This window comes from Orcinus orca, chromosome 9, assembly GCF_937001465.1.
Source record: "Orcinus orca chromosome 9, mOrcOrc1.1, whole genome shotgun sequence".
In the NCBI taxonomy this organism is placed as follows: domain Eukaryota; kingdom Metazoa; phylum Chordata; class Mammalia; order Artiodactyla; family Delphinidae; genus Orcinus; species Orcinus orca.
Window position 1 is genome coordinate 22,788,407 of NC_064567.1, and position 27,307 is coordinate 22,815,713.

At 39.3% G+C, this 27,307-nt stretch overlaps 1 protein-coding gene and 1 long non-coding RNA gene across 9 annotated transcripts in view; one reads left to right on the plus strand and one right to left on the minus strand.

Moving 5' to 3' along the window:
- Positions 1 to 21,432, plus strand: LOC125965323 (uncharacterized). The gene is made up of 3 exons (XR_007479072.1): positions 1 to 517; positions 16,341 to 16,496; positions 20,263 to 21,432. It is a non-coding gene; the product is annotated as an uncharacterized LOC125965323 (long non-coding RNA).
- Positions 1 to 27,307, minus strand: part of AHCYL2 (adenosylhomocysteinase like 2) — a 168,899-nt gene that overhangs the window by 36,920 nt on the left and 104,672 nt on the right. For 3 of the 8 annotated variants that reach the window (XM_004272207.3, XM_049714498.1, XM_049714494.1), the window contains exons 2-4: positions 15,002 to 15,113; positions 6,966 to 7,109; positions 6,441 to 6,541 (exon numbers count right to left, since the gene is read on the minus strand). In XM_004272207.3, the coding sequence (XP_004272255.1) occupies positions 6,441 to 6,541; positions 6,966 to 7,109; positions 15,002 to 15,113 (357 nt within the window). Of the gene's footprint in view, positions 1 to 6,440; positions 6,542 to 6,965; positions 7,110 to 15,001; positions 15,114 to 25,956; positions 26,290 to 27,307 lie in introns of those variants that run through there. The other 5 variants (XM_012533888.3, XM_049714495.1, XM_004272209.4 and 2 more) reach the window with 4 other exon arrangements.

Here is a 27,307-nt window from a genome sequence, read left to right on the forward strand (position 1 = left end):
GAGAAAGCAGGAGATGAGCAAGCATGGGCCAAACAATTGGTCAAGGAGATTAAGTTTATATATTTGACAATGAGAAAGTACATTAGGAATAACTAACGCCCATGATTTTCAAACTGTGCTTTACAGAAACTTCAATACTTGGAGAAGAGGGCAAGGGTTGGGGGTAGGCATGGGGAAGGCTCCAGCTGAGCTGTATGCTTTTACTCATTTAACATATTGGGCCTCCCTGTAAGATTTAATTAAACCAAGGCTTTCAGTGCCAAACATCTTTTTAAAAACCACAAATTTATAGCTCTGCTTCTCCTTAGGATGTAGAAAGCTGCAAGAGAAGCTTCCACCTCAACAAGAAAAAGCTGGATAATCTACAAAACCATAACTTTTCTTGAGTACATCAAAGAGCTGAGGTCATAATGCAACCAAGGAACTCCAAAGAGCAACAAATCCCTTTAAGGAGAGAGGGAACACTGTTTCACCCTTGTCAGAGCACAGAAGGAAGAGGTGGCTGCCATACATCACGGTAAGAAAAAATTAGCTAAAATTTTAATGAATTAGTAAAGGCTGAGTGTGGGAAAGTATGTCAGTTTGGAACTTCTTGTAGCCCCAGGCACAAGGAGAGTTCATACTCACATGCAAGCTCTTTTCTAGGGGCTTCCAACCAGGGTTCACAAGAAAGATTGCGGGCAGGGAGCTGATTGGCTGTGCTCAAAGATAAGCATGAAACCTCGGCACATCTCCACAGTCTTCTCTCATAGGAAGCAAAAGCCTTAAACTGTAGCAAGAGGAGCAGGAATTATGCCTGCCACCAGGGACCAGGCAAAGAGCTATTGCTTCTGGGGAAGGGTGGAAGCAAAAACTCTCTGCTCCTGGGGGAGTAGCAGAAAATCCTCTTGGGCCCAGGACCCTACATTGATACAAAGTAAAAATCTGCTACCTCTCCAGGAGGGACAGGAAAATATCTCTGCTCAAGACCTACCACCAATACAAGGCAAAATTTGGCTGCTACAGAGAGGAGTGGCAGGAACACTGAAAAAGTCCTACCCTCACAGAGGCCTGCCTAACACCGAGGCTGGACCAGAAAATCTAAGAACCCCACTTGCCCTCACCTTGAGCCTAGCTCCAGGAAACAAGGAGTAGCAGTCGTGTGCTGCAGCGGGGACATGCACTTGAAGACAGAGCCCCCCTGTGGCAAGCATGTGCAGAAGCGGCTGAAAGCCCGAAGGTGAAGTGCAAACACTGAGGAGTACGAGAGCCCTCCAGCCTGGGGGAATTTGTAGCCTTTGGTATGGAACAACAGAATTGAAATCCAGCCCAATTCATGACAATAATGGAAAATAATATACTACCATTCAATGTAAAATTGCAAGGCACGCCAAAAAAAGTGAAAAAAAAACCCCAACCCATTGTCAGGAAAGTATTCAAGAGAACCAGACTCTGAGATGAGACAGATGTTTGATCAGACAGGAACTTTCAATTAACTATGATTAATATATTTATGCTTTTACTCATTTAACATGAGTAAAAGGCTGGCAAGGGGTGTAGTGAAAAAGATGGACAACATCCATGAACAGGTAGGGAATTTCAGCATAGAGATGGAAACTATAAAAACAAGTCAAATAGAAATGTCAGATTTTTTTTTTTTTTTTTTTTTTTAAGGATCAGATTTAAGAATTCTTTCATTAGGCTTATCACCAGACTGGGCATATCTAGGGATAGAGTCAGTGAACTTGAAGATAGATCAATAGAAATCACCAAACTGAAATACAGAAAGAAAAGAGAGTGGGGGAAAAAAGCAGAAGAGAGCATCTAAGATCTATGGGATACTATCAATGGCCTAATTTACAGAAGGAGAGAACAGGGCAAAAGATATATATGAAGAGTTAATGGGCAATTATTTTTGAAAATTAATGAAAGAGGATCCAGGAACAATGATATCCCAATAGCAAAGAGTACACTAGTGTACAGATCCACTGAAAGGAAAAGGAACCAGGGCTCCTTGGAGAAATGGCTGATTCCAGGGATAGGACAGGGAAGGTACAAAATGAGCTTAGATCATCTTGTACCAGAAGCAAGGAAGTGCTCAAAGAATGAAAGGGATATGTCAAGAGACCAAGGCACAGAAGCAAGACTTCAGGGGTTCCTCTTGGCCAAAATTGGAACAATTTTTATCATAATAAATAATGATAGTAATGGATTATAACCCATTAAATAAAATAGGAAACAATGACTCCACACAAATAAAAATACATAAATGAATGAATAATTGGAAGGTTTGATGAAGAATGGGATATTTACACAGTTTCGTATTACTACCTCACAAAATACTTATTAATTACAAAGGGGGAAAAATAACTTTTACCCTAGAAAAGTCTGGCAAACACCACCTCCATCAAGGGATCAAAATGAACATCAGTTATGGGACAAATCGAAAACAAGTGCCATCTGATAGGATTAAATGAAAAAAGCACAGCATCATTTTCTACATACTAAGGACATACTACAGAATAATTTGTCTATAATCTTCAAAGTGTCAAGGTCATGAAAGTCAAGGAAAGACTGATGAACTATCCAGCACTGCAGGAGACTAAAGAGATAACAATTAAATGAGACCCATAACTATGGACAGGATCCTTTGGTTATAAAAAAGTATTATTGGGACAATTAGTGAAGCTCAAATGGGACCTGAGGATTAGATGGCAATAATGAATCAATGTTAATTTCCTAATTTTGAATGGTTGTACTGGTTGGACAGGAGAATGTTCTTGTTTGTAGAAAATATACACTAAGGTATTTGTGGGAGCATCATAAGGCTGGCAACTTACTCTTCAATGGTTCAGAAAAAAAAGTTATCTGTACTGTATTTGAAACTTTTCTATAAATCTGTGTATATTTCAAATTTTTTAAAATTATTAAAATAAATTTAATCCACTGATTTGATCCTGACTTGCTTTCACTTCAGTTTGTAAGATGGAGATAGGCTTCTTTATAAGAAGGTAGTATAGGGACTTCCCTGGTGGTCCAATGGTTAAGACTGCATTCCCAATGGAGGGGGCCCAGGTTCAATCTCCGGTCAGGGAACTAGATCCCACATGCCACCACTAAAAAGATCCCACATGCCACAACTAAAAAGATCCCACATGCCGCAACTAAAGATCCCGCCCACTGCAATGAAGATCCCGCGTACCGCAACTAAGACCCAATGCAGCCAAATAAATAAATGAATAAATATTAAAAAAAGAAAAGAAGGTAATGTACCACCCTACTGCTTCGATTAAGTGCTCTTTTAACATGGATAAATCTTTGGTGACAAAGTTTGTTTTAAAATTTCCTGACAGTGCTTAACTTTGGGTACTGATAATTTTCATTTTAAAAAATTTGTATTTTCTAATATTTATATACAAAATAAAAATTCTAATGAAAAATATGCTCTAATTAAAAAAAAATACGTGCAAACAACTCCACTAGGCTAACTCTCTCACATAATTCGTCAAAGGCCACAGCAGAACTACTCTTATATCTTAATTTCTTTTTTTTACTTTTTTTTTTTTTTTTTGCTGTACGCGGGCCTCTCACTGTTGTGGCCTCTCCCGTTACGGAACACAGGCTCCGGACGCGCAGCCTCAGTGGCCATGGCTCACGGGCCCAGCCGCTCCGCGGCATGTGGGACCTTCCCAGACCGGGGCACGAACCCGTGTCCCCTGCATCGGCAGGCGGACTCTCAACCACTGCGCCACCAGGGAAGCCCTATATCTTAATTTCTTTACCTTTCAATATCCAATCCAATTTTTTTCTATCCTGTTTTAATTTTCACCTTAAAGAATTTCTGAATTTCTATAACTAGGATTCCTCAACGTGCCAAAGAAGAGAATGATACTGAGACTTACCTACAAAGCAATATAAATTAACTAGAAAAGTGACTGGGACCAAGAATATAAGAACTATTTAAAGAACTATGAGTCAAGACTGCTGGCTATTAGGGCTCAAGCAGAAGTGAAGGCAGGTAGAAGTGGGAGAAGGACAGAGCTCAGAAGCTGGTTTAACTTAATTTAAATCATTACTGTTTAGAGAGAGTAGCTAAGGAATCTGGTTGGAAGGAACTATGGAAACACACCTAAAAAATATAAATATTTAGATCCAAGTCTATTAGAAACATGGACAGGAAACTGTTAACTATGAGCTATTTCTGGAGCATGGGATTATAGCAGACTGTCTTTCTACATTATAGATTGTGGTAATGCTTGAATATTGTAAAATGAACATGAATTACTTTTGTAATCAGAAAAATAAAATAGAGATTAAAAAAACAAAGCAAAATTCCTTTGTAATTATTTTTTTAAAGGAAACAGAAAAGTGTGGGGAGGGAACAATAAAATAATATTAAAATTGGTAAACTAATTTTGATTACTCCATTCAGGAAAAAAAAGAAAGTAACCTTGAAGAGTGGTAATGTTTATGAGCCAGGGGGTAAAAAAGAAACTAGATGTAATTTAGCAACATGAGACAGTACAGAAGCACTAACTATTTTAAGCCACCACACTGAAGTCTCATGTCCCTGACTGGGGAAGTCCAAAAAAGGTTCCAAGAGTGTTTCTGCCTTGATTCATTAGTCTATAGCTCCAAAAAGTGATAGCTTTTCAATTTATTATACTAATTTTGGGGTACCAAGGTATCCTTTTCCTCAGAGAACACATAACCCAGAAAAGTCTCACAGGGAAGATGCTAACAGTAGCTGTGTCTTGAGGAATCTCTGCTATTCTGAATAAGGAATGTGGCCACATAGTGTTGTGCTTACAAGACAATCTTTTGGAAGAGATCTAGTCATCCAAATGACCTGGATCTTATAAATCCCATAAAAGAGTCCAGACAATTTCTTAATACACTGATTTCCTGTAGTGGTCTCATTACGGTTGGCAACTTAATATGTATCACATCTTTGATGATGACAACTCTAAGTCAGTGGTTCTCAGCAGAGGAACTTTGGAAAACTGTGGGGGCATTTTGGTTGTCACGGTAATTGGTAGGGGAGTGTTACTAGCATTTAGTGGGTAGGGCCAGGGATCTTGACATTTCAAAAGTGTAGGACAGTCTCCTAGAACAAAAAAAACATGCCATATCTGGTATAATTTTCAAGTGTTCCAATGAAAAGTTCACATGAGTGAGAAATCTATTTATAATTACCTGAGTTTAGAACTTTATTCCACTTTACATGTCAACAAAGGTATTGTTGTAGTTTTAATACAAAACAATAATAGTTTTTCCAAGAATGCAACAAGTGTATAAACCAAGAGAAAACTCATATTTTTGATATTGTTGTTATTCAGAAATTTACAAAAAGTTGTTTATAATTTCAGAAAATTATATAATTTGGCAATATTTCTCTGATGCTATGGAACCAGTAACACATTTTATGTATATACATTTGTAGCACTCACATTCAAATAATGCTATAAGTAAGGACAAATATCTGACTATTCAACTCTACTTGTACCTAAGCACTTACATATTGAAATACACATTATTTTATTATAAATTGCTTTCCTTTTATTCTTCCTTCATATTTCAGTAAGATTTTACATTTATTTTTTAAAAATTATATGTACCTAGCTATGCTATATCTGAATTTCATTTCAATAAAATACTGGGCCGTTGCAAAACGTATTTTTTAATCAAAAGGGGTCAGTGAATCTGACAAGGGTGAAAATTACGGATCTAAACCAATCATGGAAACCCCAGTTCCTTTGCCAGGACTGGTGGGGCATGAGCATGTGATCCAGTTCTGCTCAGTGTCATGACAGAGTACCCTGGAGGACTTCTGGGAAAGGTTTCCTTGCTCTTGGGAGAGAGGAAGAAATGGTCCTTCTTCCTCTTCATGTCAGTCTGGGATGGCTCAAACAGCCGTAACCATCTTGCTATCAGCCCGAGGATGAAGTAAGTCCAGAGAGGAGGCAGCTCCAAGAAAATCACAGATAGATGAAACTGAGCCCCGAGAGCCTTCAACTGAAGTCCACCTTACCTCTGGACTTCTAGCTACGTAATGTCATGAATTCCCTTATGTACAATCCAGGTTGAATCAGGTTTTCTCTTATTTGCAGCTGAAAGCAGCCTAACACAGAGGTGCTGTGTAGAAATGACACAGGAAGGGAAGATAAGGGGAAGCAGTGGAGAAGACTGGAGAAAGAATAAGCTTGGGAATCAGATATATTGAAGTTTAAATCTCGATTCTGTGGTTTACTAGCTGTATAACCTTGGACAAATTACTTAAACTCCCTGAGCTTCAGCTTCCTCATTTATAAAATGGAAACAGGAATATGTGCTTCTACATGGCCATTATGAGGGCTAATGAGCGCTTGTTAAGCTCTGAACTAGTGCTTGGCATGTGTCAGCCCTCAATAGCTGGTGGCTGTTATTAACTATTGTTATGTAGAGAAAGGAAAAGGACTCACAGCAGTCTGAGCAGTGATGTGTGTGCAACCCACAATTTTGGCTCCGGCCAAAGGTTTCTCTCCTTGAGCTCTCTTCCTCAAAGCCATCAGTGCCGGCATTTCTGAAAAGGCCCAATACACAAGCAGCAATTTTAGAGAGGAGGGATGAGAGGTAAAGAATAACAGAAAAATGTACTCTCTTAAGATAAGATCCTTCCCCAAACAGGTTCTCTGTTAGATTAAGTTTCTCAAGGGATCAAAACATTAAACTTGAGTTTTCTGTTATAAGAGACTTCCAGAGGTAAATGGTCCAATGTTTAATTCCCTATATCCCAGTCCCCCTTATCTAGTCTCTCTCCCCCTCTTCCTTGTTCCTTCTAGACCCTCTAGAGTTTACTCCCTCCCCACAGTGTTTCCTGAGCCCATATTTCTTTTGTTATAAGTATTCTTCAAAATCACACTGAAATTTCACAAACTACTAGAGCCCAGGATGTAAAAATGAATTAACATGGCAGCTTGAGAGGAAAAGGTGTTTATTTTCCTTACCTTGTTCAGCAATTTCAATTTCTCTTCGTCCAAACTCCGCCTGTTTGATGTTCTTGACACAGAAGTCACTGCTTCCCTTAGAGTTCTTTTGCTGCTTGTCCCTGGGAGATGTCTCATCATCAGAGCTATCTGTATATGAAGCAGCTGGAATGACAGAATAAAATACCTTTAGGGGAAAAAATGGATTCCTCTAAAACTCCAAACCGTGGAGTGAACTGAGGCTTTTCTAGTAATCCAGCACCTTGTAAATTTACACATTTGGTAAGCAAGCACCTAAGTGGCACCAAGGAGCTGTCTCAATCACCACCCATGGAAAGTGCTATCCGCAGGCCAGAAAGAGGAAGCTGAGAGACGTTGCCAAAGACATCCCCCCTGGGTAGCATTAACTTGGAATCTAAGGCTAACTTTATCTTCAGAACATGCAGAAGTCCTTGAAAATGAAAAAAGAGAGAGGTTATACCACTGTAGCAATAGGTTCAAGTTCTTAATGCATGATCATGGTGATTAACCTATGGGTTTCTGGGATCCTAGCTACCCTTCTCTGCTTGCTGCTCAAACACCTGATGTAATTTGTGTTTCAGTACAGTAACTGAACAGATAAGACCTAGAAAACAAGGAACCCATGGGAAAGTAATTAAGAACCACACAAAAAGTGTTTGTCTGACAAAACAGAGCTTTCTTTTTTAAGACTGGCTCTGATGAGGCTGAACTATGCCTGCAGACCCAATTAGACATTGACAATGAAGTATTCAGTGTGCTCTTCCTTCTTGCTGGCTTCAGTGGGTCCTGCATTAGGCATTTTAGATTCCCAGAGAAGCAGATAAACCCTCTTTCAGTATAATTAAATGCTCTGATGACTAATCCATTTAGCAACATACACTAGAGGGTGGAAGGTCTACGACTTTTGATTGTGGCTAATAGGCAGCTATGGCTGCTGCCATTCCCATGTTTGACTGAGGTCTTTTTAGTCTTCATATAATTCTGTAGTTGCTAATCATTTGCTGGATGATTTCTTTGATTTATGTTTAAGTTCCTGAGGATAGTTTCTTCCTAAGCAGTCCTCAAGGTTTTGGGGGGAGGAAGGTTGGGGACATAAAGCACTGTCTATAAAGTATTATATATTTCTCAATGAGATAAGAAGTACTTCCATCATTTTTAAGGGGAGAAAGCTACAAAAGCTCAGAGCTCCTAGGGTCTCCTGATCTACTTATATCCAGAGAATTAAGGCATTTCTGGGATTTCTTAGCAAAGGGTCTATCTCTGGGAGGGCTGTAAAAGGCAAGTCTGACCTTGCCCAGTTAATCAAGCATGGTGCTACAGAATGTTTGGGCAGCAGGGGCCCGAGTGTCTCTCTTGGAGCTGGAAAACTGCCCTAGAGCAAAGTCCTAACACGAGGCAACAAGAAAGAACATGAGCACCCGGGGAGGTGGGGGAATTAATAAATCCCCAAAGGGACTTTTGTTCTTGAAAGGAGATAATCTGTACAAAAAGTCTATGGTTCTCCCTCCTAGGGTGAGTGAGAGCTCAAAGTACCTTTGGCAACAGAGCCCAGAAACAGTTTCCTGGGCAGTCACCTGTTTCACCAATCAATACTCAGAAATGGCTTATGAGTCGGAGGCTTAGGGGAACCATGCTTCTATCACCTGGGAGAAGAAAGATAACAGCCATCCTAATCCTGATCCAAATTTATAGAAAAGTTGCTTTTGAAGAAAGTCTTCACATTCAGAGTATCCTGAAATTTCAAATCCTTTTCCAGAGCCATGATGATTTTTATGCTCCCTAATGGCCATTTAAATACAGTGGTTAAGTGTTCTGGAGTCAGAGAGATTTTGGTTGAAGTCTCAGTCTCTGCTTCTGGGTATAAAGTAGAGGTGATACCAGAACCTTTTTCATAGGGTTGTTAATTCATTCATGTATTCAGTCATTCACACATTCAGTTGTTCAGTCAATGAATTTTATTGTGCATCTACTATGTACCAGGTACAGTCTAAGTGCTGGGCATACAGGACGGATATCGATTGTCTTTGCCTTCATGGGATTTTCAGTCTAGTAGGTGAGTCAGACATGAAATAACTAATTACAGAATTAATTATTTAGAGTTTTTCTTTCTATATGGTTGTAATATGTGCTATGAAGCAGACTATATAATATGCAGACATGATTTGTCAGAATCAAGTTGTTGAGAAGATTAAATAAAATAATGTACATAAAGTGCTTAGTGCAATGCTGGCATAAAGTAATTAAGCACTCAGTAAATGATACCTGGTATTATTACTGTTTTTTGTACATATTTTTAATTCAATACCAAATATAACATCTTTAAGGGTTCTTACTTAGCTCTAGGATTTTGAATGGGAAAGGAATGACATACATACAATATTATTTAGCAGTTTCTTTTTTTCTCTACCTCTGTCATCTATTAATCTACCCAAGCAGCAGGTGGTTGGCTGGCAGTGATGAAAAAGGTTGAGACTGGAGTCCTAACTCTACCCAGAATAGCTCTCCTCTCCCTATGCCTCTTCAGCTTTTAAGGACGAGTCAGGGGAAAAAAGCCAACCAAACAACAAAACCCCCTAAAATTCTCCTTAAGAGAAGTACTCAAATTTTTGGTTTTCTTCCAACTCAAAGAAAAAAATTATACTACTTCCCCTTTCTAAAGGGAAAGAACTGTATTTTCTTTTCTTAACAGTAGCCAACTGGTTATAGTTAGTTCAACCAATCTTTTTCTTTGAGCCAAAATGGATTTGTTTTCAAAGAGCCCTTTATACAGACTTGTTATCAAGTGAGATCCAAAAGTATCAGTTGTCTAGACTGTACTAATATGTGAATGCAAAATGGCTGACACACTTAGACCAAGAGAATGCTATTGTTGCAAACACAGTGGAAAGATTATTCCTGAACTAACATAACATTTTTTTTAAATCCATAACTCATTTCTGCCACTATATTTAAAGTAGCATATTCATGAAAATAGTTGAGATTGAATTAAAAATTCTTCCTAGGAAAATTTAGAGAAACCCAACATATATATATATATATATACACACACACATGCTTGAACAGTTTCTAAAGTGTTTGTAATTGTCAGCACATTATGAAGCCCAGAGTCATAATTTAGTTAAAAATGAACAACCGATAATCAAGACAATCACCTACTGAAGTACAGGTCTGAGACCTTAGCTCTAGCTTCACCTCTAATTGGTTAAGTGACCAATTTTCAATTTATCCAACCATAAAATAGGGAGTATAATAGATCCTCTCTCTCCCCATGCTCTCCCTTTCCCCTAACTCCCACCAGAAAAATCTTATGAATAAATGAGATAATCACAAAAAAAGGGTTCAATTTCTAGGTAGAAAAGTAATACAAAGTACAAAATAACTCTTTCATGGGATGTTCTCTTGTTTCATGGTATCTCAGAATCAAAACATAATTTGGTGAATCACTAATCCACAATCTACCCCATGGAACTGTCATACATATGTTCTATGGCTCAAGCCTGATTAAGCCTTACCTCCTAGAAGCTGTGATATTGTGGGTTATTGCTAGGAGAAGAAGCAGTCAGACTTCTGGCTGAATTAGTCCTATCAGACTATTTTAAGTCAGGCAATTCCTCTTGGACCCAATCTATTCATTTGGTAATAGAATAACAGTAATGACCTGTGTGTCAATGTGCAGCAGATTTCATTGATAACACTCTAGAAATATGTGAAAAGCTATGTTAGCAACCAAAATATAGACAAACAAAACTTTGTTATTTGGAAAAATCTGAAAATACTTCAAGCTTTAGAAGAACCAATTATGAACTAAGGAACTTTGGTCCTCTTTCCTTATCCTTAACCAATTAACTCACTGCAAAGACAGCTTTTTCAGAAATATATCACTGAGAATGATCTGACTTTGAAGAAAAGTCTCTTCTATTCATTTGTTTTTAAGGGTTTTGTGCTTAGAGAAAGAGTTTTTAGAAGTTTGTTTTTTATAAAATAATTTCAAGGATTGACGTAGCCCCTTTCAGTCTGGGTTCCATTAGAATTAAGCCCTAATGTCTTGGAGCATCCACTGAATATATGAATTAACGTCTCTCCTCTGCATCTAGCAGGGTACTAGTTATGATCCATCCTTTGAAGAACCATCCTTTTCTGTGTTCTGTGATTCCCAGGAGAAGCCTGGTTGAAAAGGCCAGAAGAGGTTCCTAAATAAAAGCACGGCAAAACTCAGTATTAGGATCATTAGGAAGGGAGAGTACGCCACAGCCTAAGTAAGACTCTAAGTATCTTCAGCAAAACAAGCACTTTGGACAGGAAGGTATCTTTTTTTGAAATGTCATAAACCTTCTAACTCTTCACATACAGCAAGTGTATCAGAGGTATATACTCCTTTACAGGGGTGTAAAGTCGTATAAGAATGTCTCTGGACACCTTCCCCAATATGTATTTATTGAGTACCTCTTATGTGTCAAACACAGTTCTAAGTGGTGGGAATAGAGCAATACCAAAGAGATAAAAATCTCTGCTCTCATGGATCTCATATTCAAGTAAGGGAAGAAAGACAACAATAAATTATATGTTATATGATAATAAGTGCTATGGAGAAAAATAAAGGAGGAAAATTTGATAGGTGTGGGGTGTCTGTACAATTTTAAAAGAGGATAGGTCTCAGTGAGAAGGTGATCTTTGGTTAAGAACCTAAGGAGGCAAGATACCCAGTGAGGGTATCCTAGAGCATTCCAGGCAGAGGAAATAGCAAGTGCAAAGGCCTTAAGGCAGGAGAATGCGTGGCATGTTTCAAAATGACAGTTAGTAGGATAGCACGACTGGAGTGAACAAAATAGCCAGGGGAGGAGGAAAGTTTGGGAAATTAGAGATGTGATTAGAAATATAATGTGAGGGTGGATGGTATAGGGTCTTGTAGGCCATTGTGAGAACTTTAGCTCCTACTCAGAGCGAGACTGGGAAGCCACTGGAGGGTTTGGGGCTAAGAAGTGATACGATCTGACTTATTTTAAAAAATGAATCTGGCTGCAGCATTGAGAATAGACTGAAGAGGGGCAAGGTTGGAACTCAGCAATTCAGTTTTTAAGACATGGGAGAGCTGAGATGCCTATAAAACATCCAAGTGAAAGGACTGAGCAGGTAGTTGAATATCTGGGGCTAGGGTGCAGAGGAAAGATTTGGGCTAGAGATAAAATTTGAGAATCAAACACCAATATATGGTATTTAAAACTATGAGACTGAATGAGTTCCCTTGGGAAGAGATAAAACACAGAAGGGAAGAAGACCAAGGATCAGTCTTTGGGGATCTAACAATATTAATTTCTATAGTCAATTAAAATATAACATATGCTGAAAATGGGTTCCAAGTTCTTACTGACATGCATTTGCATATCTTCTCATATTTAGAAAGCTGTAATTTTGTTATTCCTGGCTTTTCATTTGATGAGTATGGAGCTTTTTCTGTGTTACCTCATATAACTTTCCCATTGCCTCTGTTATGAGCATTTCAGACTGTCAGAGTTTTCCAGGATCCCACAACAAATCACACACTGATCAAAGCCTAGAAACTAGGTCTCTCCTAACTCCCAGTCCAAGAATATAGGCAGTAGGCATCTCCATTCACAGTCTGTTTTGTTTTTTGTTTTTTTTTACGGTACGCGGGCCTCTCACTGTTGTGGCCTCTCCTGTTGCGGAGCACAGGCTCTGGACGCGCAGGCTCAGCGACCATGGCTCACGGGCTTAGCCGCTCCGGGGCATGTGGGATCTTCCCAGACCGGGGCACGAACCCGTGTCCCCTGCATCGGCAGGCGGACTCTCAACCACTGCGCCACCAGGGAAGCCCCCACAGTCTGTTTAAAAGGGTTTGACAATTGCTCATGTGGAAACAAGAGAAGGTAACAGCGTGTGTGACACAGCTGCAAACATAATCTTAGGTTTCATTTGAAAAGCATTGAGTTTATGGAAATAACACCTACTATAGATTATTTTGGACCATACCAAGAACATTATATTCACAGGCATAATATTTTTAAAAGGACACAATCTGGAATATATCCAGATAAGGTTAACCAGGACAGTAGGATGCCCTCCAAATCAGGCAGCCAAATATGGTGATTTTTATTTCTAAATAAAATCTTTAAATTTTAGGGATTGTATAAGAGCCTATTGGGAGCTAAATTACTAAATCAAGCAAGGATCACCCTATGATCTAAAATGCTCCCAAAGAGGCCAGATGGCCATTTGTCAGGAATGCTATCAAGGCAATTCCAGCATCCAATGGGAAGCTGAATAATTGATCTTTAAGTTATTTTCTAAGTCCAGGATGTTTCGACTCCACACTCCCAAACTCAGTACCCTTAAATGGATATATAAGGTTGATAATTTTTTTTACTATAGAAATGGCAATTTCACATAGTTCAACCTAAAAGGTCCAATCTATGCAGGGTGGTGACATCAGTCAATATCACTCACCAATGAGCTATACCAGGCAACTACGTGGTCAAAGGCGACAAACCCACTCTTCTGGGTAAATAGAGATTTTGTAAGTACCCTCCCTGCATAGGGGACTTCTGTGGGAAGGCAGGCATTGGTTTTCTCCACAGGAACATAGTTGGAAATGTGGGTCCAGTGTGTAGGGAAGAGATTGAGCTGAAGTTAAATTTTAGTACTATTATCATTTAGTTATCTATCTTTAGATAACATGCACAAACTCAAGAGTCTAAAATGTACACACTCTTTTACAATTCACATTTGCACAACTATTATACTTTCCAGAGTTACAGTAACTGGTTCATCAATTTTCAACAGTTATTGAAAATTATTTATTTAATTTAATTATTTATTATTCTGCTGGTTATTTTAGCAGAATAAGTACAAAATTCGGTATCTTTAGACAAAAATCCCTAGGGATTTACATTATGTGATTGTGAGGGAAATGTAAAACAAGAAATGTAAAAAGTGTAAATAACAATCTACCCAATCTAAAAGTTAGTGTCTCAAACAAGCTTTCTTCAACTTTACATAACAAACACTACTTTCCTATTTGTGTGAAAAACAAAATTTCAGGTCAAGATGAAAATTTTCTAATGAATGTTCTATTTATAATGTGAAGAGGTAACTAGGATAAACACTCAGCTTCCTACCACATTCCTACATAAGAGCAAAATAAAATAGCTCCATATTAGATCAGACATATACTGGGCACTGTTGAACAAATGGTCAATAGCTAGTGGGAAGCAGCTGCATAGCACAGGGAGATCAGCTCAGTGCTTTGTGGCCACCTAGAGGGGTGGAATAGGGAGGGTGGGAGGGAGACGCAAGAGGGAGGGGATATGGGGATATACGTATGCATATAGCTGATTCACTTTGTTATACAGCAGAAACTAACACAACATTGTAAAGCAATTATACTCCAATAAAGATGTTAAAAAAACAAAACAAAACAAACAAACAAAAAACAAATGGTCAATGCTGACAAAAGGTCTCACATGTTAATATTCATCTGGCATTAAATGATAACTCAAGCACAGGGCCCATATATTGGAATTAATGCCACTGCCAGGAAGGAAGGAGTAACAGACAATACAATGTCACAGCTTAGAAGAGAAGGCAAAGGGCTCACTTGAACTAGCTACAATGATTTCACTGTTTCTCGGGGCAATTAAGGTTTCCCAGATGGATGTATGGGGAACCCCTCTTTTATTTTCAAAGAATGGAAAAAACACAAGTCTTCACACATGCTGCTCAGTGAAGGTCATCAGTGAGCAACATACTCTCACCCTCTGAATAAGTCAGAGCTCAATTTCCTTAATCACCCTCTTCTGCCTTTATTGGAAGAGGAAGCCTCTATTAAGCTCCACTCTGAATCCCCAACAGGAATCCAAAGATTCCATCCAGAATTTTGGTCCAAATTTCCACTGAGAATCAAAGTGTTTATACCAAAACATAGGTTTGATCATGCTTAATTAGCCTGGGATAGACAGGAGGGTCCGTTGATCATACTTAAGTAGCCTCCACAAGTGGGTCCATAGCCGTTCAGTCCTCACCTGAGCTATAGCTGTCAGTAGATGACTGAGAAATGGAGCGAGACAGAGAGCGACGTCCAATTTTGGTGGGACGTTTGTTGAATTCTTGCTTCTGGTCAGCAAACTGGATCTGCTAAGAAAAAGAACTCTAGTTACACAAAGGAAAATAACCTCCATTTTGAGACAGCAATTCAAGGCTTGCATTATAGGATCTTACCTTCCCTCATAGCTGATCTGATTGCACTAACCCACATTTGGAATGTTAAGACTCTTTGGAGAGAATGATTTTTCATTCTTTACCCACTCTGTTTCTATGAAATTTAAATCCTGGAACCACTCTCTGACTATATACCTCTTGCAATCAAAGGGAGAAGGGGAGTCATATCAAAAGTCGAGTCATATTCAGAAATCCTTCCTATAGTTTAACTGAAAATTAAAGCTGGAAAGAATCTTTGAGACTATCTATTCCAATCTTCATATATCTAAGATGAGAAACTGCAAGATACAGAAAGGTAAAGTGACCTGCCTTCAGGTTTTAAGATTCTCAGGAAATAGTATGGTACAATAGAAAAAAAAAAAAAAAGCTTTCTATTCATACAGAGCTTTCTGGAACTGCATTTAAACCCTGGTTATGCCACTCATTAGCTATATGCTGTTCATCAAGATGTTTTTGTGACCCTCCTCTTCTGGTAAATACGACAAAGATGAAAGAACTTACTTCAAAAGTTTTAGAGGGTTATGTGAAACAATGTATGCAAACCGTGAAACACAGCAGGTGATTCAATTAATACCTGGCTCCCCAACTCCCACCCCCTACAAATTCACTGTTCTTGTAACTCTTGCAGGTAGTCACTCTAGCTTTTTAAAGGCTTTCTAAAATGCATTAATTAGCTTTTCAGTACTAATAAGTATAGTAAAAATTAATCTATTATTAAAATTTTTTTTTTTAATTTTGGCCACGCCCTGCAGCTTGCAGGATCTTAGTTGCCCAACCAGAGAATGAACCTGGGCCACAGGAGTGAAAGCACAGAGTCCTAACCACTGGACCACCAGGGAATTCCCTAATTTATAATTTTTAATGTTTGGTATCACAAAATACTAAAAGTCACAAGGTTGATAATTTGTTAACTATAACAGATGTAGGAGTGGATAACTGGACTGAATATGTATAAACCTCAATATTCTTGGAGGTTGCATTTTGGACAATATCTGATCATGATCTTTTTGCAATTTTATCTCTTTTTCCTACTGTTCAAAGTTCAGCTGATACTTTATAACACTCCACATCAAAGCTCATATCATTATTCAACAAATATCTTTCTTTATTTTTCCCTAATTGAATGTTTGCATAATTGCTTAGATGTGGATCCATTTGGCATGGAGGCAGGAAAAATCAAAGATCTGACAACTGATTCTGCCTTTCATGATAAAAAGATGGTTCCTTGATGGGCAGAACACAGATACGGCATACCAGAATGAAAGCAGCAACTGTCGGCCACATTTCCTGCAGTTAGAGGTAACTACTGAGTCATTTGAGTATTCAGACAAGGGGACCAATGCCAAATCAAATTAGCTTAGCATGCCTTTTAGGGGAATTTGTAGCATTTTCATAGCTATAACAACAAATATAGCCTGTGTAGTACTTTAGAGTTTGCAAATTGTTTGCAGCAATAAGAAAATTCTTTGGATTAGAAGCATTTCCCAAAATGAAAAATGGCAAAATTAATTATTTTACTGAAGTAGCAATTTATTCCAAAAAGATAAAGTGCCCTTTTATGCACTTCCATGGGATGAACTTCCATGTACTTCTCTTATCACAGTGAATACAACTATCTACCTGTATCCGGTACAAACTAGGCTCCATAAAGGCAGGAGCCATGTATCTTATTCACCTTTATATCCTCAGGCGAAAACGCCTGACACATAATAGGCAGCCATGTGCCAAAACGATGAATCTTACTCTATATTCAGAGTCTGTTCTTGATTGAATATTAAGTAAATATGGTAACCATAAGCCAAGTCTACAGTTAAAAGAATTTTTAAGGGCAAAAAAAAAAAGTGGGGAAGGGGAAGAAGGTGGGTGAGAAGATGGGGAGGGGAGTAGCAGTCAAGCTCAAAACCCTGGCTTCCATTTCACCAACCTTGTTCAAGACAATAATATGTCTTTATTCTTTTTTAAGAGGCCCATCTAGGAAAAGGAGTAGTCATTGACTTTCCAAAGCCCACAATGAGTCACTCATGTCAGTAGTGCCTACTTTTAAAAAAGAGTAACAGACAAACCCTGCCTTAGATTATGTACCACCCCCTCGCACTCACACACCACTAGAGGGGACCAGTCACTCTACCTCTCTAGATTTGTAGGATGGGGTGGGTGGGCACACACCCGTTTACCCCAACAATACCAAACCATGTAGCCATCTAGCTGCGCCATCATTTCAAACCAGTTACCTTAAACTGAGCTCTCTTCTCTATAAAGTGCCCTCCATTTACAGTACTTCCTCCTACCCAAGTCAAGTTTAGGATATCTTTTTTTTTTTCTGGCTGTGCTGTGCAGTTTGTGGGATCTCAGTTCCCAGACCAGGGATCAAACCCATACCCCCTGCAGTGGAAGCGCAGAGCCCTAACCACTGTCCCGTCAGGGAATTCCCGAGTTTAGGCTATCTTTTGGCACTAAAGACTAGGCTATGTACGCTTTCTGCACTCAGAGACATAGGGTTCTAAATCTTGTTTACTTGTCAGACACTGAACTCAAGTTTCTTTAAGACAGAAGAATATTAAAAAGAGACTAATCACTTATATAGAGTAAGTTATACAATTGCCCCAAGAAATAAATATTTATCTTTTACTGACAACCCATCCCTGGTGCCCACCTCCCCTTAATAGTTACGTGCCATTACATTTTTCACTCCTACTTGTAAAACAGTAATCTTCCCACCCCGGTTGGGATACTCTGGTAGATTCTACCTCTAACTTTCCTACCTTATCTGAAATCAGAGGGTCCTTTAAGGGAACCCTCCTTATCCATTTGAGAGAAAATTGCCTAATTCCAACAGGCATCAAGGCGAGGAAGGTAAAGAGACTTAGGAGAGGAGCAGCTCACGTTATGCCAGAAGAAGGGACGAAAGCAGGAAAGGAGGGCAAAAGCAGCTGGCCTTTTACAACAGTGGCTATAGCGGCAGCAAGACTGGTAAATAAGAGCTTAGCCTCACCTGGGCTTTAATCCCAGAGTTGCCATTGACAATGTATTTCTTCTTGTTGCTCAGCATAGTGACATCACCAGCCTTACTGCCACCTCTCCAGTCCAGGGGCCCTTGTGTCTAGGCCTTTAAACTTTCCTCATCAGCAATTCTGTTGGCTCTGGTTCCAGCTAGCTTTTCTTTTCGTTGTTTTGGTGGTGGTGCCTTCCCTGGAAACCCTGAAGCACTCCAACGACCCCTCCAGCAGCAGAGCCCAATTTAATAAGGCATTTCTGTTAGTGGCTCATCAGCCATTCCTAATTCTGGTGGCTGTTTTGCTTTTATTATTATTATTTTTTCCCTAAACACCTAATTACACGGATCCTCTGACCTCTAAACCTTAACAAGTCCCTTGACAAGGCCCAACTTGCATGTGCATAACAATAGCTTATTTATATAACCGGTGCACTTTTTTACCTGCTATAATTAACTTGCTAATTAGCTTCCTTTTTAACCATACCTCCTCCTTTTCCATGTCAGATGACTTTAGTTAACCTAGTCTCATTAGAAAAAAATTAACTACAGAGCCACTAAAACAATGAGGGAATTTATAAAGATGGTAAGAAAAAAAAAAAGGAGCCAAGTGCTCAGGCAACCCCTAACCTACACTCTGTGTCCTTGGGTTAGTCAAACTGGGAACACAGGTTTCAGCTCTGTCACCAAGAAAATCAACTTTCTCAGACCACTGCAGTACTCTTAATTGTTCATCTTTTTATGCAGGTTTTGACATTCGGTTTCTAGTTCCATCTCAAGATTGTTGCTGATTAGGTGTCGAGTGATCTGCTTGCTTTTTTCAAAAACTGTGTTTTGTGGAAGGTGTGACTGGCATAGGGAGTCTTCTATTTCCTCAGGGCCCCCAGAATCATAATGACCTTGTTGCATATCAAGTAGAGTCAAATGAAAGGGCAAAGAATCACATTATTTATTTGTTGGTTTCTGAAAGGGACCCAGTGAATAGGAAAGCTACATTCAACTATATGTTACAGAGACTGGGGTGGGAATGTGATGTGAATTCTTCCTTTAGAATGAGTGCTTGTCCATAACATAATGGCACATGTGATGATCAGTAATGTCTTAGCAGCACTGAAATGAGGGATCACATGTCTGCTACTCCACGAGAAAGTGAGCTCCTCCAGGTCAAGCATCACGTTTATTCATCCTTTTATTCTTCCTGCCAAGTACAACATTTGGCACAGGGAGAAAGGTACTAAATATATATATGAATAAATAAATGAAAGATTTGTTTTTATGTGTACAGCTTTTCTCCCTTAATGGAGGCATAGACTCTGATTGATTCTTTGATTTATGTATCAGAAACTTACTGGGTTCCTAGAGTGTCAGGAGTTAAAAATGTAGAAAAAACCATATAGTTCCTGCTCTCAAATAGTTCATGGAATAGTCAGTCACAGGTACAGAAAGATATACAAGCCTGTACTTATAATAGAAGTGTGTTCAAGATTCAGTGGCAGCATATAACATGGTGACATAAAGTCAGCAGGGTATGTTAGGCAAGTTTTCCTAGAAGAGGAGTTTAATCTGATACTCGACTCAGGAGAATGAATTTTCAAGATGAGTGAAGTAGGGTGGCCCTTCTAGGTACATAGAGCAATATTCACAGAGCAAAAGGAACACGGAACTGCCAGGAGCCCAGTATGACAAAGAACTAAGTACATGTATACAGGAAGTTAGAAGTAGCAGGGCATGTAGCTGAAGAAAAAACAGGAGCTAGTTTGTAGAGACTTTTATGCCACGATAAATCTGATAACTTTACAATTCATAAAAATATTCCACAGAAGATATAAAACAAAATCTTGCACTGAGGTGACTGCCTATTAATCATGGAAAGGTGCTACGGGCTAATGCATGATAAGAGTGACCAGTGTAGAGAAAGGAGCTGGAGAGACATATTCTCCTGGGAAGGCTGATGGAACAGATGAGAAGGGTAGGAGAACAAACTACTGGCTGTATATCTAATAGACAATTATGCGTCGTGCATTTCCCCAGAGACCATTTCAATTTATTTGTTTATCCGCTTGTTATTTTCAGTAATTTACTATCATTGCTCATCTCCAGGATGTGGGAGTTTGACCCTAGAGAGAACAGGTAATTTATTTTTGAATTTGAATAGAAGATGAAAGGGGGTTAGTGATGTTAACATTTGCATGCCGACAGATGTGTCAGCAAATGGCAAAGAGGTTCATTATTGGAATGTGACCCTTGAAAGTGTCATATTGACAATGCCACAGAAAATCACTGCTGCATGGACCAGGAATCAGGCAATCAAATTAGGTTAGTTAGGGGCTTCCCTGGTGGCGCAGTGGTTGAGAGTCCGCCTGCCGATGCAGGGGACACGGGTTCGTGCCCTGGTCCAGGAAGATCCCACATGCCGCGGAGCGGTTAGGCCCGTGAGCCATGGCCGCTGAGCCTGCGCGTCCGGAGCCTGTGCTCCGCAACGGGAGAGGCCAAAACAGTGACAGGCCCGCGTACAGCAAAAAAAAAAAAAAAAAAATTAGGTTAGTTAGATCCCAGCAGAAGTCAAAGATCCTTCCACATCTATTTTAATTCGTTCTCTCTACCTTATTTCCTCTGGTCTTCATAATAGATTGTTACATATTGATCTCCCCATTAGAAAACAAGCCCTCTGAACCAGCCCTCAGTTGTGAATCATTTCTGTATTTCCCCCCAATGTCATCCATATAGATGGTGTTAAGATAATAGCTTTGGAAATTATTTGGATTTGTTCATGTTCTTTGTAGCTATACCATTTTAAATTCCCTAACTATAAAATCCCAGATATGATTTTTTTTTTAAAAAAATGAGTACTTGTTGAGCACAAGAAAGAACATAAAATGGTAGATTCTTTTTTTTAGGATAATCTTCATTTTGAGAGAAAAGGTCCCTGGAAGAACAGAATAAGGGGAGGAGAACTAATATTTATTAAGAGCCTACTACGCACTGTGTATATGTTACTTCTGTTAATCAGTATAAGAATCTTAAAAATTTGGCATAATTATCCCCATTTGACAAATTAGGAAAGTACAAATGACTGTATTGAGAGAACAAATGATTTGCCTTAGGTCTCACAGCAAGTAAGTGGGACTAGAATGTGAGCCTGTGTTTACGCCAGAGTCGAAGCTCTTTCCACTACACCAAACCTTATGATATTGATCAGAAGACCAAAAACTCCCCTGGGTGTACCAGCCCCACCTGATTCCTCTTTTTTTTATTAGTCATCAATTTTATACACATCAGTGTATACATGTCATTCCTCTTAATTTATCCTAAATTTATTTAATTTAAAATTGCTCCTTAAATTTACTTTCTTATTGGATTGGGTTTCAGAAAGGACATCATCGCAGATAATTTTGGGGCTCTGATCAAACCATAAGTCTGTAATGGCTAAATCATATACGAATTTGAAATCTAACAGCACTTTAATTGGCAACTTTGCTCAATGCCACTACCAAAAGTTGAAACGGAAATTAATTGAACTCAAATATCGATGTTCACCATCATCCATGACAATCTTGATCTCTTATTCACAATTTCATGAAATGAGACAGACCAATATCTTTTTGCTTGCTTTATGAGTCTCTAAACTTCTGCTCTTCCTAACCAAGGTTATTCACCCTAGAACACTCTCTCAGCTGGTTCCTCATTTTCTTCACTCAGGTGAAAAGGAACTCCTTGGTCTAATGGCTTAAGTCACTAGGCCTGAGCAGAGGGAGCTGCAGCTCTATACCAAATACAGCCAGAAGGCAATTTAGGATACTATGACTGACAGGAAAAGCCTTAACACTTAACAAGTTTATCTATCAAAGTAGTTCTCAAAGTTTAGGTTCATCAAAATCACCCAGTGAGCTTATAAAAATGCATTGCAAGGCCCCACCCCAGGGTTTCTGATTTAGTAAATCTGGGTGGGGACCAAAATTTTGCATTTCTAACAAGTTTCCAGGTGCTGCTGCTGCTGCTGCTGCTGCTGCTGGTCTGGGGACCACAGTTTGAGAACCACTGCTCTAACACTCTCTGCAAGCATGAATCAATTCGCCCTAACTCTCTTAACTCTCTCCTTAACCAACCATTTTATCCTATCTATGGCTATGACCATGGAGACATATTCATAGGCAGAAAAGACAAGGTTATTTCAAAGGTCAGAGAATGGAATGAGGTGATCCTTTCTTTATACACGACACAGGATATAAAGAGAACTGGGTCTAATTCTGATTTCTACAATTTAAGGCTAAGAATAGACGGTTAACACATTAAGAAAAATAGGACTCATGGGGAGGATAGAAGATCTATTTACCCTACAGAAGAGCACGCCAAGAAAAAACAAATTAATTCCTTTTCAAGTACAGAAAGTAGTACTACAAAGGATGGTGATCAGAGGTTCTTTTTTGTATCTCCATTTCTTAACATTTCTAGTACTTAACATCTGTAATCCTCATTTGTAAAATAGGAACAATAATACCTACTTTGTCTATCTCAAATGTGTGCTGAGAAAATACAATAATGTATGTGAGAAGGTTTTAGAGGCAACATAATGATACACAAATATAAAATATTAACATTTCTATTTTTTTAGGTCAAAAGTTCTTCACCTAGGGTCCATGGATGTCTAGATGCTCTGAAACAGAATGCAAAATGTTGTGTATGTGTATATTTTCCTAGGGAGAGGGTCCATAGTTTTCATCAGTTTCTCAAATGGGTCTTTGCTTTAAGTGTCAATCCTGACCCAGAGTTATAGTGAAGCTACCTCTACGGCCATTTACCAGATACCTTAAATGTTTTTGTCTCACTTCCAACTAGATATGGTTCAAGCATTCTTAGAGACATCTCTCCCTTCCAAGCCAAATCAGCTGCTGGAACAAATTCTTCACCTATAAAAGGGATTACTTCTAGCCGAAAGAAAATCGGGTAACCAGCTGGCTGGGTACTCAAGAAAGTGAATTAGATTTCCTATGGAAAAGTACCCAGTACTACAAAGAGCTTGAGTGGGAGGAGGAAATATTAAGATGTAGAAACTTAAGAAAAGGTTACTGCTGATCTCCATGCACATAAGAGGAGGTATTTTCACCTACCACTAGGGACTAAAGATTTCTCAGGGGAAGTGAGAATATATTAATAAAGACAGTCTTTAAAAGGATGAGTTCCCCAACCTTTTAGCAGTAAAACTGCCTGAACAAAGCTAAGAAAATCTTTCACATGAAAATAGCTGGGGAGCAGAGGCTCTAGCAGAAGTTTTCCAGTGAATGATGGAATGTTAACTTGAAGCTCTACCTTGTCAATTCTCAAGACGGGTTCTTCAAACTTCGTCCTGGCTTATTTCCCTGCTGGGAGTCAGTGATGTGAGTACGGTCAACTGCTGTCTGTGGTCTTGAGTCCTATTCTCTGAGGGGTATGCCAGTCCCTTTTTGCTACTGATCATTAACAAGAAGGGAGGTATTATAATGCACCTTCTCTGCTAAATTTTCCCGCTGAAAGGTTTGAGAGCCTTGTCATACTTCCTTTGGGGGCAAGGATAGTCTCAGTGGAAAATTCATTACATTAATATGTAAACTGGAACATGAGTTATTTGTTAAAGCTGTCTTAAATGGACATTTTGACCCACTATTGGGAACTGGCTCCAGGGTTTCCTCTTGGGGATTAAAAGGCACTCTAACACTTTACAGGTAAAGTCTGGAAATCTATAGGCAACACACTAGAGGGTGCTCAGTGGCTCACTGCGGTGGCTAAGTGGATACTGGTGGCAGCCTAAGGAAGCACTTTCAGACCAGGTCAGAACTTAACAACTATGTGGTATCTGAAAGAAAGCCTCAAGAGGTTAATCTTTGGCAAGGGAAAGATAACAGATGAAAAAACTGAGTTATTGAGGCCAGCCCCTCCCTACTTTTTCTCATTGTTCTTAAAAAAATCTACTGATCAAAGGTATTTTGCTGGTTTTTGAGAGAGAAGGGCCAGGAGATCGCTAAGTAAAAGAGGTGCCATACTGAAGACAGAGCAGAGCTGTGCTTTATTAAAGAACGTTTCTTAAAAGCTGGGAAGTCTTAGGTGGTATCGCTTGAGCAATAGTCACACTAACTCCTTTAGGACAGTTATCTTGTTCACTTAAATAAAAAGAAGGTGAGTAGGTAAAAGTCCAGTAGGAGCTCCTCTTGAGAGGATGTGCTCAGCAGATAAGACAGCGTCGAGATGTATTACTTATGAGAATAAGAGTTACTATCACACTTCTGTTGACTGAATCGACACACCAGTGTTCTGCGGAATTCTTCTGTAATATTCCTTTATAGAAGTACCAAAGGTTAATACCTTAATGTGAGCCCTCACCTAAGAAAACCAGAATTCCTGCTTCCCCTTCTTGTTATTAGTGAGTGCTGGAGATTCAAAAACAAACTTAGAAATCCAACTAGAATTATTATCTGAATTTTTTCCATTAGTTCTAAAACACTGCATTATTTGAAATAAGCTTGTGGATGGGTAGGATTTCTTTTGATCAAATGTCTTAAAACTGAGCACAAGGTTCTGGAACAACATTAAGAACAACAAGAGGAATAACTGCAACAAAAATAATATTTGTTATGGGAGTTGAAACATGGGCTAGTCAGTTGGGCCTTTGTTAAGTCTACTATATATCAGTCTCATTACTGATGGTTATTTCTCTAAGCCCATAATTCCATAAACACTGAAAAGAACTTGGAATATGTTGTATACAGTCTAACCAGTTTTCAACGGGGAAAAATATATACATTTAATATATATATATTATATGTGTGTGTGTGTGTGTGTGTGTGTGTGTATATATATATAAAAACATAAGCAGTATATAGACTATAAGAAATCAGGCTAAACCTGGAAGAAAGCAGACAGGAACATAAGGATGGTTGCTGTTTTTAAATCAAAAGTTAAAATTGGATCTAAAACATTAGGTTTTATGTGCTAGTTCTTATCAACAAATTAAGTCCTTATTATAATTATATTAAAAACATCAGGCAGAAAAGATATTTTGAAAAATAGTACCAAGGGAGCTATATAGGGACTTCCCTGGTGGTCCAGTGGTTAAGACTCCACTCTTCCACTGTAGGGGGCACGGGTTCGATCCCTAGTTGGGGAACTAAGATCCCACGTGCCATGCGGCATGGCCAAAACTTTTTTTTAATTAATTAATTAATTTAAAAAGAGAGCTATATATTTCCTGCCTTTTAGAAACACACATATAAAGAATATTTGGGGAACTGTTTTGGCTGGTGGGAGAAAAATGGGCAGATAGGGGATAAATGTCTTAAGTCTTCTCAGGCTTGAGAGAGAGCACCATTTCTACAAGTTGTTTTTTTTTCCCCTCACTATTCTTTTTCTTTACCCTCATGAGAAGTAAACTAAGCATTAGTTTGCAAATAGAATGCAAAGCAATCACAGTCTAACACAATCCACGCAGTGCACCAGCAGCAGTGGGGAAGCTCACCCCAGCCCAGACAACCAGGCAATAAGCTGACTCTGGCCAGGCAGCTCTCAGACCTTCCCAGCTCACTCATAATTTTAAAAAATATTTTTTTTTAAGAAAAAAGAAAGGAAAGCTGCAAGGGTGACCCAGGACATAGGAATTAATCAGAAATTAGAGTAATAACTGTTTTCCCAACCACAGGTCTTGGTAGGGACTTTTCACAGCGATCCCTATCACCTGTCAGAAATGGCTGCCTCATTATCAAGAAACAGAAGGAAAAGCAAAGTGACCAAAGAACTCACCATCCACTCAGGCACGTGAAAAGCTGAGGTGCCCTCATTACCGTCCCCATTCTCCATAGTGCAGGCTTGAGTAATCTATGTCCTGAAGCAAAAGGGAAAGTGGTTTGGAAATGCCAGGGTTTTCTGAGTGCCCAAAAGCAGAGCCAAACCTAGTGATTCAGAAGTTCACAATATCTAGCAGAAGCTGCATCCCCTTTCACAGAGGCTTCCTATTAAAATCAAGATCATTAGTCAACTGTCCGATAAATCCCCTACTGGCCAGCTGCAGATCTTCTGATTCAAAATCAGAGCCGATGCAAGGCTCTACACCCAGGCACTACACCCAGGCACCCAGGCACCCAAGGTTCCTACAGGACACTCACTGTTTAATGCTACCCAGACAGTATCCCCACCTCCCCCGTGGGGACTTTCTGCAGCAACAGTCAGGCTTCCTCTTTTTCCAACCGCCCCCCGCCATAAGGCACTTGTTAACTTTCTCCCGCCCCTGAGCACGCATCACTGGAGGTACTGATACCAAGATCAATAAGGATTGAGGTCAAGGAGGCACACCCATTTCTTGAGAGTTGCTTGATTTGGATCTGCACAGTAAACAGGCGTTTCCCTGCGATCAAGAGTTCCTTATGGCTTTCAAGTTTAAACAGTTATGCGGAAGCTCCCCATCTGCTCACACCAGGGATCTGGCACCAAACTCAGGCATATCTCAAGTTAAATTCATATTGCACAGGAGATTTGGATGGAGCCGGGGAAGATCTCTTGCAAAATCAGAACTTAGAAGCTCTGAAGAAAGTTCTAGGACCACAACTCCCTCTGCTGGCTCCCTGTGCTATGTACATGAAAGTCTAAGGGTCTTCAGCTACCAAAAGATAGGCGCCCACTGTAAATTACCTGCTTCCCTGAGGCTAGTCAGGAGCTACCACAACGTAGGTAGGTTTGGGGGAGCCAGGGTTTCCAATCAAGACTAGTGCTGTCTATTTTATACATAGTAGTTTGTGCCTCCTAATCCCCTACCCCACTTTCCCTTTCCCCACTGGTAACCACTAGTTTGTTCTCTATGTCTGTGAGTCTACAAGGATATACTGTACAGCACAGGGAATATAGCCAATATTTTAAAATAACTTTCAATTGAGTATAATCTATAAAAATATTGAATCACTATGTTGTACACCTGAGACTAATATAATATTGCAAATCAACTAACTTCAATTATTTTTTTTTTTCGTCGTGCTTCATGGCTTGTGGGGTCTTAGTTCCCCGACCAGGGCCCCCAGCTGTGAGAACCAGAGTCCTAACCACTGGACCACAAGAGAATTCCCTATACTTCAATTTTTTAAAAAAAGACTAATGCTGCCTC